This window comes from Austrofundulus limnaeus, unplaced genomic scaffold (genome assembly GCF_001266775.1).
Source record: "Austrofundulus limnaeus strain Quisiro unplaced genomic scaffold, Austrofundulus_limnaeus-1.0 Scaffold1625, whole genome shotgun sequence".
NCBI lineage: Eukaryota > Metazoa > Chordata > Actinopteri > Cyprinodontiformes > Rivulidae > Austrofundulus > Austrofundulus limnaeus.
Genome location: NW_013954027.1, coordinates 29,933 through 43,740, shown reverse-complemented (window position 1 = coordinate 43,740; position 13,808 = coordinate 29,933). Strand labels below are relative to the sequence as shown.

At 41.0% G+C, this 13,808-nt stretch overlaps 1 protein-coding gene across 2 annotated transcripts in view; it reads left to right on the top strand.

Moving 5' to 3' along the window:
• sybu (syntabulin (syntaxin-interacting)) overlaps positions 1-13,808 on the top strand; it is a gene marked incomplete at its 5' end in the record, with an annotated part of 29,746 nt that overhangs the window by 12,194 nt on the left and 3,744 nt on the right. For both annotated transcript variants that reach the window (XM_014033106.1, XM_014033105.1), the window contains 1 exon segment: positions 10,182-10,337. In XM_014033106.1, the coding sequence (XP_013888560.1) occupies positions 10,182-10,337 (156 nt within the window).

Genomic DNA, 13,808 nt, shown 5'->3' with positions numbered 1-13,808 from the left:
GAAACAGTACTATATAACATTTTAGACACATTCTAGACAGTTTATCAGCTAAAAAAAGTTAATTTTGGGGTAAGTTACTCTTTAAGGCACGATAAAAGAAAAGAAGTGGTTCCACTTTTCCTGTGACAGTCATCATGATTTAACAAATGCATAAACATTCTTAAACAACAAATGAATCACGAACAGAAAAGATTGTTCTGTCCATTATCTGATTAAGAGAACTCAGGAGTTCTCTTCCGCAGTTGGAATGACCTGTCATAGCCTAAATAGAGTTCAGTTTGTGACAAGAGTTCCTGTCCTCTTGTCAGGCCTCTCCGAAGCCTGCTTCGAGGCAGTAAATCTTGTTTCTTTACTTGAGGTGACCCCTACATCCTCCTCCTCCTCTACAACTTCTGCACAGTAATGAAAGATGATTGGGTTTATCTAGCATTAACTAACTAGCTTGGCAAGGGATGTAACAGGTAACAACAACTAATCATGTTAACTAGCTAAACATTATAAAGGTAAAGGTGCTTTATTGGTCATCAGTGTATGTTTCCATACAATGACAAAATTTGTGCTCTGCATTTCACCCATCCACACCCAAGTGGAGCAGCAGGCAGCCATGTGAGGCACCCGGGGAGCATTTAGGGTTACGTGTCTTGCTCAAGGACACCACGACATGTGGGCATGGCAGGGAGTCGAACCTAAGACTTTCGGGTCCCAAGCCGGCTGCTCTACTACTGCACCACAGCCACTTTATATAATGTGTAACTCATCATTTAGCTAAGATTATCTGCCTCCAACAGCATGACTCAACTTACATGGTTTGTTTGGTAAAAACTGTGCGAAATTTTAGTTGCTCTCCCCAGGAGGGAGGCTCTGGTCAGCAGGACGTCGCCTATCCGTCATCTGCAGGAGTAGCTTGCGCACGCTTATGGTGCGTTCAAAGACGACTCGGGAAAACGCATTACCATATTTAATAATGGATAAAACAGCTGTTAGGGCTTAGAAAAATGCAGGGGACATAGCAGATGCTGGAAGTGCGGGGTGACATGTCCCACGCATATCCCGCATCCGTATGTCCGTGGCTTCACTGCCCAGGGCCCTTTTGGAGATGTGGGCCCCTGGGCAATTACCCAATTACCCATATGGTTAATACAGCCTTGTGTGGTAGTTTCATTTTTAAGGTGGTTTTTCAGTTTTAACATTGCTTTTGTGAGTTTTTGCCATCAGGTGCAACCTGGCTGGCAGGAATCGTAGGACGCCGTGGTGGTGAGCACAGGTAATCTCTCCACGTTCACATGCAAAAATGGCATCAAAGTGAGTGCCAGCACTCAGTGTAGTCTGGAGGATGTTTGGACATGGGTCCACAAAGTCTGCAGCTCGCATGAATGGGGCTGTGGTGTTTGTGGAAGCAGGGGAGCAGGTTCAACAGCCGGTGGAGGCAGGGAAATCAGTAAATTTGTTTTTACAAATATCGCCGCTGACTCTACCCAGAGCAAAAGTTACTCTGTCGAACGTCCCTCCGTTCATTATTGATGATTTCCTCATTTAAAGAGCTGTCTCGACATGGAAAAATAGTGTCCCCTATTAAAAAAATTCTGATGGGGTGTAAATCACCTCTGCTAAAACATCTCTCTCACAGGAGGCAGCTTTATGTGGTGCTTAACAGACGCAATGAAGAGCTTAATGTGTGCTTTCATGTAAAACTTGACAATTTTGATTACATCCTGTTTGCAACATCATCTAACATGAAGTGCTTTGGATGTGGTCTGGAGGGACATATTGTAAAAATGTGTCCTAACAAGGCTGGGCCGGCCCCGCCGGGTTCGGCTCAGTTGGAAGACCCATCTGGTAGAACGCAACAGCGGAGATGCCCGATGCTGCAGGGGAACCCCCAGCCACTGTCGCAGGACAACCTGCCTCTACTATTGCGGCGGAAACCCCTGCCACTGTTGTGGGACAACCTGCCTCTGCTACTGCAGGGGAACACCCCCACCCCACCCCACCACTGTCACGGGACAACCTGCCCCCACAGCGTGGAAAAATGTTGAGGTACCATCTGTGGACTGTGGAAAAACAATAAAAATTGGTGTGTGTGGATAAAGGTGGCAGCACAGAGGTGTGTGGTGATGGGGAGACGAAGTCAGGTGGGAGAGAGAAAAGGGGTGTTTAGATCAAGAAGGTGAGATGAACAATGAGGTATATTTAAGTGGAGATAAAGGAGGGAAAAGAAAGGGGAAGTGAATGGATAGGTTTAGGGAAGATCAGTGCAGAGAGTTTTTGGAGCTGGTGTGGAGGGAGAGACAGTTGAAGCTGAAGAGGTGATGGAACAGGAGGCTTTAGCCCTGTTGAATAAACAGAGCAAATGAAAAAATGTGCAGGCCAGCAAAATAGTTGTAGAGAGGGAGGAGGGATCAGATGGTGACAGTGAGTGTTGTTTTTCTGACTCTAGTGAAATCTTTGTCTCGCAGGCCAGCAGTAATGAACCTCTATCCTATGGAATCTTTTCTGACTTTCCTCCAGCAAACTAAAGGGCTGAGAGGAGTGAAAATGGAAAGCTTTTTTTCCTAACATAAGGGTATTTTATTTTTCAGCAAGACATTATATCAGAAATAAAGAAGAATCAGGWTTTACTGAACAACAAATCTACAGACTGAGGAAAATAACGAGTAAATCTAGAAAACAATTCTGATTAAATGATGCACATCTACAATTTAACATTATTTATAGTCTTCTGGTATGTGTTAACTGACGCCCCACAGCAAGAAGGTCCTGGGTTCAATCCCCGGTTCGGACCTGGGGTCTTTTTGTGCGGAGTTTGCATGTTCTCCACGTGCTTGTGTGGGTTTTCTCTGGGTACTCCGGTTTCCCCCACCCCAGAAAAACATATACAAGAGGTTGCCTTCAAGCCCAGGCCTCCCTTGAAAAAGAGATCTGTGATCTCAACAGGACTTGCCTGGTTAAAGAACGGTAAATAAATATATAATAAATTAACATCTCACCCACCATGGACACTTTTAAAATAGCATCCTTAAACCCAGTGGTGGACAGTAATGGAGTACATTTATTTGAGTACAATATTTAAGAACATTTTTTGAGTCTCTTTACTTTACTTGAGTAATTATTTTATGGGGAACTTATGACTTTCACTCCACTACATTTCAAAGACAAATATTGTACTTTTTACTCCTACATTTCTAGGAAGCTTTTAGTTACTTTTGGTTCAGCATGGCTTTGTAATCAGCTGTTGCTGTTTTTTTTTTCTTGAAATGCCACACTATGTTCCTCACAAGGGGAATCAATCACAGTTGTAGCTCACACCTGGGATAGATTTGGAATTACATCATCTTCGTCAATGATCGCTAGCTGAGTACTTTGTCCACCACTGCTTAAACTTCAACGGAGCCGGAGAGGCTGTGAAACGTACATTGATTTATCAAACCATGAGCTATAAAAAATAGTGTACTGTATTTACAAAAAACATACAGCGAAAGCAGACTGGCACAAGGAGTGGAAAGGGGAAATTGTTTTGAGGCACGGCATCTCCAAGAGTGCAGGAGTGGGCTTCCTCTTTTCAAAGGCTYTCACTCCCAGCCTCATAGAAGTCCAACACATTATTCAGGGAAGATGTCTTTTTGTTAAAACTAGAGGGAGGAGGGATCAGACAGTAGTGAGTGTTTTTCTGATACTAGTGAAATATTATTCTCACAAACCAGTAGTAAAGAGCCAAGATATACTGTAGCATCCTTTTACTTTTCTCCAGGAAACAAAAGGTTGGAGAGGGGTGAAAGTTGAGTTATTTTCCTGATTTGAGAGAACATTTTTTCAGCCAGACACCATATTAGACACAAGAGGAGGTAGGTTTTACTGAGCAACAGGTTTTCAGACTGAAAAAAGTAATGAGTAAAGTTACAAAGCAATTCTGATTTCCATGAAACACACAGGAAGTTGAAATTTTTTAAGTTTTTTGGCATGTTTTCAACCTATCACCCAATTTGGATACTTTCAAAATTGCATCCTTGTTAATTGGGCTAGGGAGGCAGTAAAACCTGCTCAGATTTATTAAACAATAAACCAGAATAAAATTACTTTATTTGCAGGAGACTCACAGTGATCTGTCAAAGGAAGCAGACTGATACAAGGAGTGGAAGGGGGAAATTATTTTACATGATGGCTCCTCCCAGAGTGCAGGAGTGGGATTCCTCTTTTCAAGAGCTTTCACTCCCGAATCGTTAGAAATACAATATCTTGTTCTGGGAAGGTGTCTTTTGGTCAGGGCTGGTTTTGATCATTTTAATAATGTGACTTTTATGCTCCAGTTATCAATGCAAAAAGGCGTTTTTTAGAAGAAATTGGGGAGAAATTGGGTGGTTGTGGGGCTGAGGACTATGTCTTTATAGGTGGGGACTTTACTTGTACTGAAGACGATTCTTTGGATTGCAGTCATGCAGAGCCGCATGTAGCTGCTCAGCATGTTCTGTGGCAGCTGGTCTCATCTCATGGCCTGGTAGATGTATGGAGGAGGATGCACACGGGCTCCAGGCAGACATGGTCCCACATGAAAGAAAACCACATTTCTTTTGCTCATCTTGACCGGTTTTATTGTTTAAAACAGCATTTTAATGTGTTTAAATTGTGTAAGATTTTACCAGTAAGTTTTACAGATCATTCATTCATTCATTCAGTGTTTTTATTAGAAACATCTTACCCAAAAGCGCTTACTGGCAGTTTAACTCAGTTTTAACCTATGACTAGTTTTAAGGAGACTGTTATTTTTGGACCGGTTTTAGGCAGAGAGAGTGATTTTAACTCTCTGCAACAGTGGTGGGACTACGGTAAAGTTCAAATAAAACTGCTGTGTCAGCAGCACACTCTCAATGTTACTCATGATATTACCAGGTCTATTAAGGATCTGGAGATTAACATTGTGGAGTTGGAACAACTGAGTGAAACCACAGGAAAACAAGAGCATATTGATGTTCTCAGATCTAAAAAGCTAGTTTTAGCAAACCTGCCGGAAACCAAAGTTCAAGGTGCTTTGGTCAGATCCCGAGTTCAAAACATCAAGGAAATGGGTGCTCCCTCCAGCTTTTTCTTTAACCTGGAGAGGAAATTTGGGCAGAGGAAATTGATCCACTCTTTATTATCACACACAGGGCAACAACTGAGTGAACCGGGTCAGATCAGGAGGAGGGCTGTGGAGTTTTGGCTCCTGCATGCTGCTGCCGAACTGCCGAAATCGTGCCGAACTGTCGCAGTTTTATGACGAAAATTGCTTCATTTCTGTTCGCATCGTCTGCATTTTGGCACTTCTTGTCGCAACCCGCGGGTCGGGTCGAACTTTTCACCTCCCTCCACATGAGAACACATACGAACTGTGTGGTGTGATTGGTCAGAAGTTCCTGGGAGTTTTGTTTGTGCTGAAGGCGGTCAGACGCTGCATTTGCTTCAACCACTCACTTCAAAAAAAGGAAAAAAGGGGAGAAAAAAAGCTATCACTTCCACAGCTGACTGTTGTACCAGGAAGCAGCGATTTAAAGATAGTCAATGGCCAAAAACTCATAAAAGGGGATAAAAAAGACATTTTTCACGGTGGAATCTGACTGATAAAAACTTTGGAGCTTAATCTGGGACCAGTTTGTGGATAAACGAGTCGAGTGAAGAGCCGTGGACTTTTGTTTTTCGCATTGGACGCCCCGGGAAGGAATCCCATGCAGTGACGTATGCTGGAGTGGGAAGGGTTGTGTCTGTGTATCCTCACCAGCCGAGGATATCCCAGGATTCAATGCGCGGGCAGCAAAATAAACAGAGAAATGAAGACGGTGTAGTTTTTATTTTTCTAATGAGTCGGCACATTTTGGAAATTCACCACGGACTGAAGGACTTGTTTTTAAAAAAGTAAGTTTAGCAACTTAGCTGATGAAATTTATGCTGCAATAATATGTTAAATAAAAGAAAATGCAACTACAAGTTACGAGAATAATGTCATAATATTTCAACATTAAAGTCGTATAAAAGTCATAATATTATGAGAATAAAGTCATAATATTATGAGAATAAAATCGCAATATTACAAGATTAGTCATACTACGAGAAAAAAGTCATAATATTCTAGCCTTTACATGAAAAAGAATGCAGTTAGCACTGCATTAAAATGAACCTCTTGTCAAGTTGTTGTTGTTTTTTTGTATTGCTATAAATAAATAGTTGATATTTTAGCACATTTGCATCAGATTATCAGTAGCAGGACATGGAAATTGTGCAAACGACTATATGATAAACTGAAGCTCTATTGTAATTAATGGATGCATGACGTATTTAGTCGTCACGTAGTTAATTTGGATGAAATCATATTAATCTAACAGTGATCCAGGTCATCACAGACTACTTTATAAACACAGACATATGACTGTGCACAGCAGGTGTGAGGAAAATAGGGAGGAAATGAACGTGGTCACGCAAACTAATGTGAAGACAACGTCAGGTTCCAAGGTGGACCGTCTCATTTCATAGCGGTTTTGAGCAGCCTACCCGGCCCAGTGAAGACGTGGCCCACATGGCCCAGCTAGAGGACCCAGCCCATGAATTGAGACACAGCCAAGGTTTCTGAGGATACAAGAATTCAACTGGAGCACCCCCTGGGACTGCAGGAATTCCACTCAGTCCTCCAAAGCATGCAGGGCCAGAAATCCCCTGGCATCGATGGGCTCAGAGTAGAGTTCTAAAAAGCCTACAGGGACATTATAACAAAAGACCTGCTAGATGTCTAAAATGAGTCTGACCTCTGGCTCGCCCCCACTGCCTTGCCACAGAGCAGTTGTAAGAAAATATAGTTAAGCGTGTTCATTTACCAGTTTATGTGCTTGACACACACTGAGAATGCACCCATGCATAGAAACTAAATGTTAAAGAGTTGCATACAACCAACCACACAAAAAGTGCTCTGACTAAAGACAGTTTATTCAGTCTTCATTCAGCCCCGTTCAGTCATTACCATTTAACATGTGCACCCGGGACATGACTCCACCTATTTTATTACGTCACCAGGAGGGGAGTCCCTAAACCCAGCTGAAATCATGTCCCCAGACAAATTCTATTCTAGCCTAATGAAGATTACCGGCTCATTTATGTGTTGAATCAGTGTTCAGGCATGTATCTACATAAAATCATCAATTTAAGCAACATAATCACATTTAAAAGATGTTACAGTTTCCCTAATAATTATAATACTATACCATGTGTAGGATAATTAAGCTCAGTATATAAACTAACCCCAATAAATTTCTTCAGTCGTCACCCTTTTTCCGAAGAAGGGTAATTTGCAAGACATCAAAAACTGGTGCCCTGTGTCTCTGCACAGATTATAAAATCTTCTCCAAAGGCCCGGCGAACAGGATGAGAGAAGTAGTGGAACAGGTCATCCATCGGGACCAGATTTATTGCGTCCCCAGCAGGTCTATGGTAGATAACATCTACCTAATTTGAGATGTTTTGGAAGTCTTCAGTTCATTGGGTTTGGAAACAGCCTTGATTGCACTAATTTTTTTTGTCCTGTCAGCAGCAAAAGCGAACTGAAAAAAGAGCAAAACTCTCGCTGTGGGCAAGTGACTTGAGGGGCTCCCAGTACTCCCTCAGAATCTTCTGTGGAAAAGAGATGGGTTTTAAATATCTTGGTATTTATCTTGGAGATAAAACTAAAGTGTTAAAAAACTGGGAAAACGTGGAGCAGAAAATAAAAAGTAAACTGGCAAAGTGGAAATGGCTGTATTTTCAAATATATAGAGCTAGTTTTAAACGATCTTGTCGCATCACAGCTGTGATCCCAGCTCTCTGTTTTGATCCACCGCCTGTTTTTGTTTTTAGTCAAAGTTGATGCTTGACAGGTTGTCCACCTGGCTAGCAGAACAGTTACTTTTCACATACAGTTCATTCAGAAAAACTTGTAACTTCTGACATTGTTTGGAGGGATGTGGCCAGTTGCATTTTCAGATGCGTGAATAAGGTGGGGTTAGATGCTGCTCTGTTTTTAACCAATTTTAGATGGCTGAAATTAAAGGGGTTACCTGAATTTTATAAGGGTGTTTTCAAGTCATGTGTAGGGATGGGTACCGAATTTGATACTTTTATGAGTGCCGACCGGATTCTGTCGGTACTACCAAGTATCTATTCACGTAACATCAAACTGTACCATGTTTTGGTACCTAAACACATTATTGCGACCGTATTGGCGTAAGAGTAGTGGGTTTTTCATGCTTGTCCTGAACGCAGCATTGCGCAAGAGCATAATGACGTCAGCAGCCACTGATTTCAGTAGAGTTCGGTGTGGCTTGAAAGCGAGCCTCACAGCTCCTGGAGTGAAACTCACCAAACAGACCACCTCTGAATTATTTGGTGGATTATCTGGTGAGCACAATGTTTACTTGCTCAAAGTAAATAATGTACAGCCACTTTCTTTATTTCATCTGCCATTAAACAGAGGCCGGCAGAAGAAAACAGAGGCGCTTCCCGACACACCGAACGCGTCTGACCTGAAAGAGCACAAGCAGCCAACTTGAAGTGTTGGGCGCATTTTGGATGCTCAAAACGTAGCTTGAATACCATTTATTTATTTAACTCCATCCTCTTGTGCTTATTTGATTTAAACTTATTTGGCTTCCATGGACCCCAACACACAATTTTTCTAGCAGGTAAATGACCTCAATAGAAATACGTGGAGCTGGATTTTAATTTGTGCAATAAGACAAAACAGTCTTGTTGTTTGTTTTCACTTTAAAGAAATTTGTTAAACAACTGATGTTACAATACAAAGAGTTGGATGTTGTCTTTTATTTGTTAAATTTTAAATATTGGGAAATGTGTTGAATTAAATAAAATAATTATCATTAAAAAAAAAAACACAACAGTACCGAAAATTGGTACTGTTAAGTACCGGTACCAGATATTGGTACTGTATCGATTCAAATGTCAAAGGTACCCATCCCTAGTCATGCGCCCTCTTTAAGTTAAAAAGATCACAAATGTCTAACTCTGCATTGGCTGTTAGAACCCTTATATTTGTGGAGTGAGATTGAATGCTTGTGACAATACAATACCAGGACCACAAGAGGTGCTGCACCATTCTGGAACAACTACCATGACAACTAGTGGAAGCATCTGGACCAGGCCTCTCCAATATCAATGCAGTGGGCTCTCTACTGGGGATCCGGTCTGCAAGGCTGGTGCAGAGATTCCTGGGATTGTTGAAGGAGAGTCACGGTAAAAGAGAGGTGCCTCTTGCAAGTGTATGCTTATGGAAAACATCAACCTGACTCAGCAGACACATTTTCCGCAGTACAGCCAGATCCCAAATTCACAGAAAAAAGAAGGCCCCTTTTATGTAGCAAAGACTTCAGGATGATTTTATGCAGCATAGGCCCAAAGGTTGTGTATAACTGTTGTGTGAAGTTAATGAGCAAAACAACCCTTGTAAAAAGGTCTGTCAGCGTATGAGTAGACAAGCTTGGAGGACAAAAGCCCCAGTGGAGGACTATTTACAAACCCCAATAAAAAAACAAACTGGTGATCTTCAGTGGCGGATTCTTCCTGGTGCAGTTGCAACAAATTCATTTTTGTCAATTTTCAGTCCTGGGGTTTTAAATGAATTTTGCAGTTTTTCTGAGTGTCTTTCATGTTTTTACAGATTGTAAGAGATTGACAACCTTTTTTAAAAAACTATTGTTGAATGATTTTAGCCTTTTTGGTGTTTTTACAAGTTTTATATTTATTAAAATACCACAAAATATATTTTTACTACTACAAAAAAGCTAACAAAGCAGTCCCAAGTTTTAAATTTTTTAATAGCTGAAGCAAAAATGGCCATTTATTTATCTCGGAGGGACAGACTTGCAGGGTGGGCCTCAACTTGATGATGTAGCTCTGTGCAGTTGCAGTGTAAAAGTCAGGCTGTGACCAGAATTTGTTTTCATGTAGCCAATGAGACTTTGGAAGACTGTGCAGTTCTGGGGTTTCAAAGGTATTCTGTGTACTGTGTCTGAAAAAGAACCAAGGTACAGCAAGCACCCATAGTAAACATTTTAAAAATGAATGTATCTAATTTAGCTCTTTTTGCATTTTTGAATTGTATTTTATGTATTGTGTAAATGTTTTGTTAAAAATCAAAAAATCTTTTTTCTTTTCCTCCTCCTCCCCCTCAATAGAAGAGTCGGCATGAGTCGCAACCACTCCTGTGGAGAGAACCATGGCATTAGGCCCCCAAACCCTGAACAGTATCTGACTCCTCTGCAGCAGAAGGAAGTGGCCATCAGACACCTGAAGACACAGCTGCTGGAGTCTGAGAGCAAAGTTTGTGACAGGTTTGTGTGGCAATATCACCCCTGTGATTGTAACTTTAGTGTTACATGCTTTTAAGAGAAGCTGATGATTGTGTAAACAAAACTGTAAGGGGTATGTAATGCCTGCAGAAGTTCTGCTAAAGTCTAAAGGGGAGAAGGATGAACTAAGGAAAAAGTTAAGTAAGAAAACATTCAATAATGAATGAATGAATGACTTCTGAAAAATTCAATGCGTGTACATGACAAGAAATCTTATTTAAATGGTAAGTTTAATATTGCACAAGCAGGATTTAGTAACCTGGTAAAAACCAGACCCTTGTCCTTCACTTTGCTTTGTACGAGGTTCTGGACTCAAGGCTATAAAGAAGCAATTCCTGCTGGAGGCGTGGCCTCTACTGAAGTTTAAAATGATTGGATTTGTTGGCCACGACGTATGTCGCTGTGAAGGAGGCTAAGCCAAGAAGCTAACCTGAAATCGCGTATGCTGTAAACCACCCTACTGAGAGGAGAAAAGTATTGAGATGGCTCTAAATGAGCTGCTGCTTTGTCAGACAAATTTATTTTAATTTGGAAGCCTTATCAGCACAGACTGGCTTCATTCACTCCCTCCACTGTCATAGCTAAACTAACTAGCAGACACTGCGCAGAAAATCAACGTTGTTCAAAACTCTGTTTGCTGATTGGCCCAGGTAAAATAAATTACAAGCTGACACTGCGCAAAAAATAAACATTCTGTTCTCTGATTGGCCCGGACGAAAATTCTCCCGATGCAATCCTGGGATTGTGTCCCATGTGTCCACGGGGTCCATGGGAGAAATCCCAGACGAAGCAGTGAAGGGAAACTAGAACTGAGCCGAACTGCATAGGAAGGCAAGGGCCAGGCTAAGGATTTGGTACATTTTATAAAAAAAAATTATGCAAGTATGTTTCTGGAAAGATTTGCCCTTGTTGTAAATTAAATTTATAAAACTTAGACCAGCAGCTTCTTTAAAGGGATCCACGATTAGTTGTAACATTAGAATTTATTTGATAAACATTTATTTTAACTGTAAAATACTGTAAAAATACTGTTGTAGGCTGTTTAGTTTTGTAAATTTGTAAAAATATATTTTAACACGGACGGAGCCATTTTATTTGCATGCAAAACATTCTGGGTAAATGATGACGTGGATAGGTCATCGGTGTGAGCGAGCTATATCCACTCTGAAGGTTAATCTTGGACAATATCTGACGCTCGACTCTTAAATGAAACCAGAGAGCGTTGACAGAGAAGGTAGGAACAACTCCGCCTGCAACTGAAAATGTGGATGGAGAACAACAGAGCTGCTTCATGGAAGAACAACCTCAGCTTAGCCTGTTAGCCTTCACGCTAGCGCCAGTGCTATATTGCCTTATATGTATTAGCTCAGTGCTAGCGCGACAAACTAACAATCTAAACTGAGGTCCTCCATCCATATTTTCAGTTGCAGGCTGAGTCATTTTTGCATTTCCTTCAGTCATGTGGATGGAGGACCTCAGTGGCGAGAGGAGAATGTGTAGCTCTGAGCTAATACATATATGGTGATAGTGTCTGGGATAACGCTAAAGCTAACAGGCTAAGCTGAGGTTCTTCTTCCATGAAGCAGCTCCGTTGTCCTCCATCCACATTTTCAGTTGCAGGCTGAGTCACTTCTACGTTATCCTCTCTGTCAACGCTCTCTGGTTTCATTTAAAAGATAAATCGGGAATAGAGACCAAAGATCCCAGAGGCATTGTCTCAAATTTTGAATAATTAATCTTATAGCCCGAAAAATTGTTAAACAAAGAAATTGTATGCATTAAAGATGAAATAGACCTGTGTGGTTTGGAAAGAAACATTAACAAATCATCTGCATAAAGTGAAATTTTGTGCTCTTTCTGATAGACCGAAATGCCAGATATGTGTGGATTTTGCCTAATTGCTTGCGCTAATGGCTCAACGGCCAAATCAAAGAGTAAAGGACTAAGAGGATCTCCTTGTCGAACTCCACAGCCAAGGGTATAATTACGTGATTTATAGCTGTTGGTAACCACAGAGGCATATGGCGTATTGTGGAGTAGTTTTGTCCAATTAATAAAAGTATGTCCTAGATCAAATCTTTCTAAGACAAAAAAAAGGTATGGCCAGTCAACTCGATCAAACGCTTTTTCAGCGTCTAGGGAGATTACCATAGCTTGATCTTTATGACCATAAAACAGCTGAATAATATTTAGCAATCGTCTCATATTATCAGAGGATTGACGGCCTTTAAGAAAACCCTTCTGATCAAAATTAATCATTTCAGGGAGTACTTTTTCTAACCTTAAAGCCAAGATTTTAGAAAGAAGCTTTTGATCTGAATTAAGCAGAGCGATAGGTCTATAAGAAGCACAGTTTTGCGGATCTTTCCCCTTCTTAAGAATTAGAGCAATTTTAGATTCTCTTAGAGAAAGAGGAAGAATACCAGCAGTGAAGGAGTGGTCGAACATGGCTAACATAGGATCTAACAAAATATTATTAAACTCCTTATAAAACTCTGAACCAAATCCATCAGGACCTGAGGCTTTTCCTGAATGCATAATTTGTAATGCTGAAAAAGCTTCCTCCCTAGAAATAGGGGCATTGAGAATTTTTTTTTCTGGACCTCTGAGATATGTGGAAAAGTTAAACCTGAGAAAAAAGAATGCATCTGAGCCGTGGCATTATCAAGGCAGTTCTGAAGTTAGAATAAAAAGAAGTAAACTCAGCATTAATGGCTCTAGGATTGGAGTGCCTCACTTCGTCAGCGCCTAAGACTGAGACTATAGTCTGAGATGCCGATCTTTTTTAACAAGGTAAGCCAAAGTTTTCCCGGTTTATCTCCAGACTCATATATTTTTTGCCTAGAAAATTGTAAGGAATGTTCAGCTTTAAAAATTAGAAGATTATTCAAGGCAGCTCGTACAGTAGAGAGTTCTTTAAATATGTCAGAATATGGAGCAGACAGATATGTTTTCTCTAATTCAGTCAACTTGCATTGGAGGCAGTTAATACATTCAAGCCTTTGATTTTTGTTATGTGCCATCAAGGGCGTCGAAAACATCAGATGTTGGCGTCTGGTTGCCATCTTGAGAAGAGCTACCAGAGGGTGCTGGGGCATCTTTTTATCTCTGGTTTTCTGTTGTCTGACCATTTTGTCGAATGAATGAGGCCAGAAGTTTTCCAATGACATAACCCCTGCAGGCCCAAAGGAAATCACAATGGAGCTCCCCGTAAAGTGGTTATTTACTTAAATACGGCCATGCAGAGCGGAGCTCAAATTAAAGTTTGGTGTTCAGCTTGCCTACATAACCCCGCCCCCGGACGGGGCCATTTTACTTGCATGCAAAGCATGAGTAAATGATGACGTGGATAGGTCCTCAGTGCAAGGCTGCTAGTAAGCTGTATCCACCTTGAAGGTTAATCTTGGACAATATCTGACGATTGGTTCTTTTAAATGAAACCATATATATATA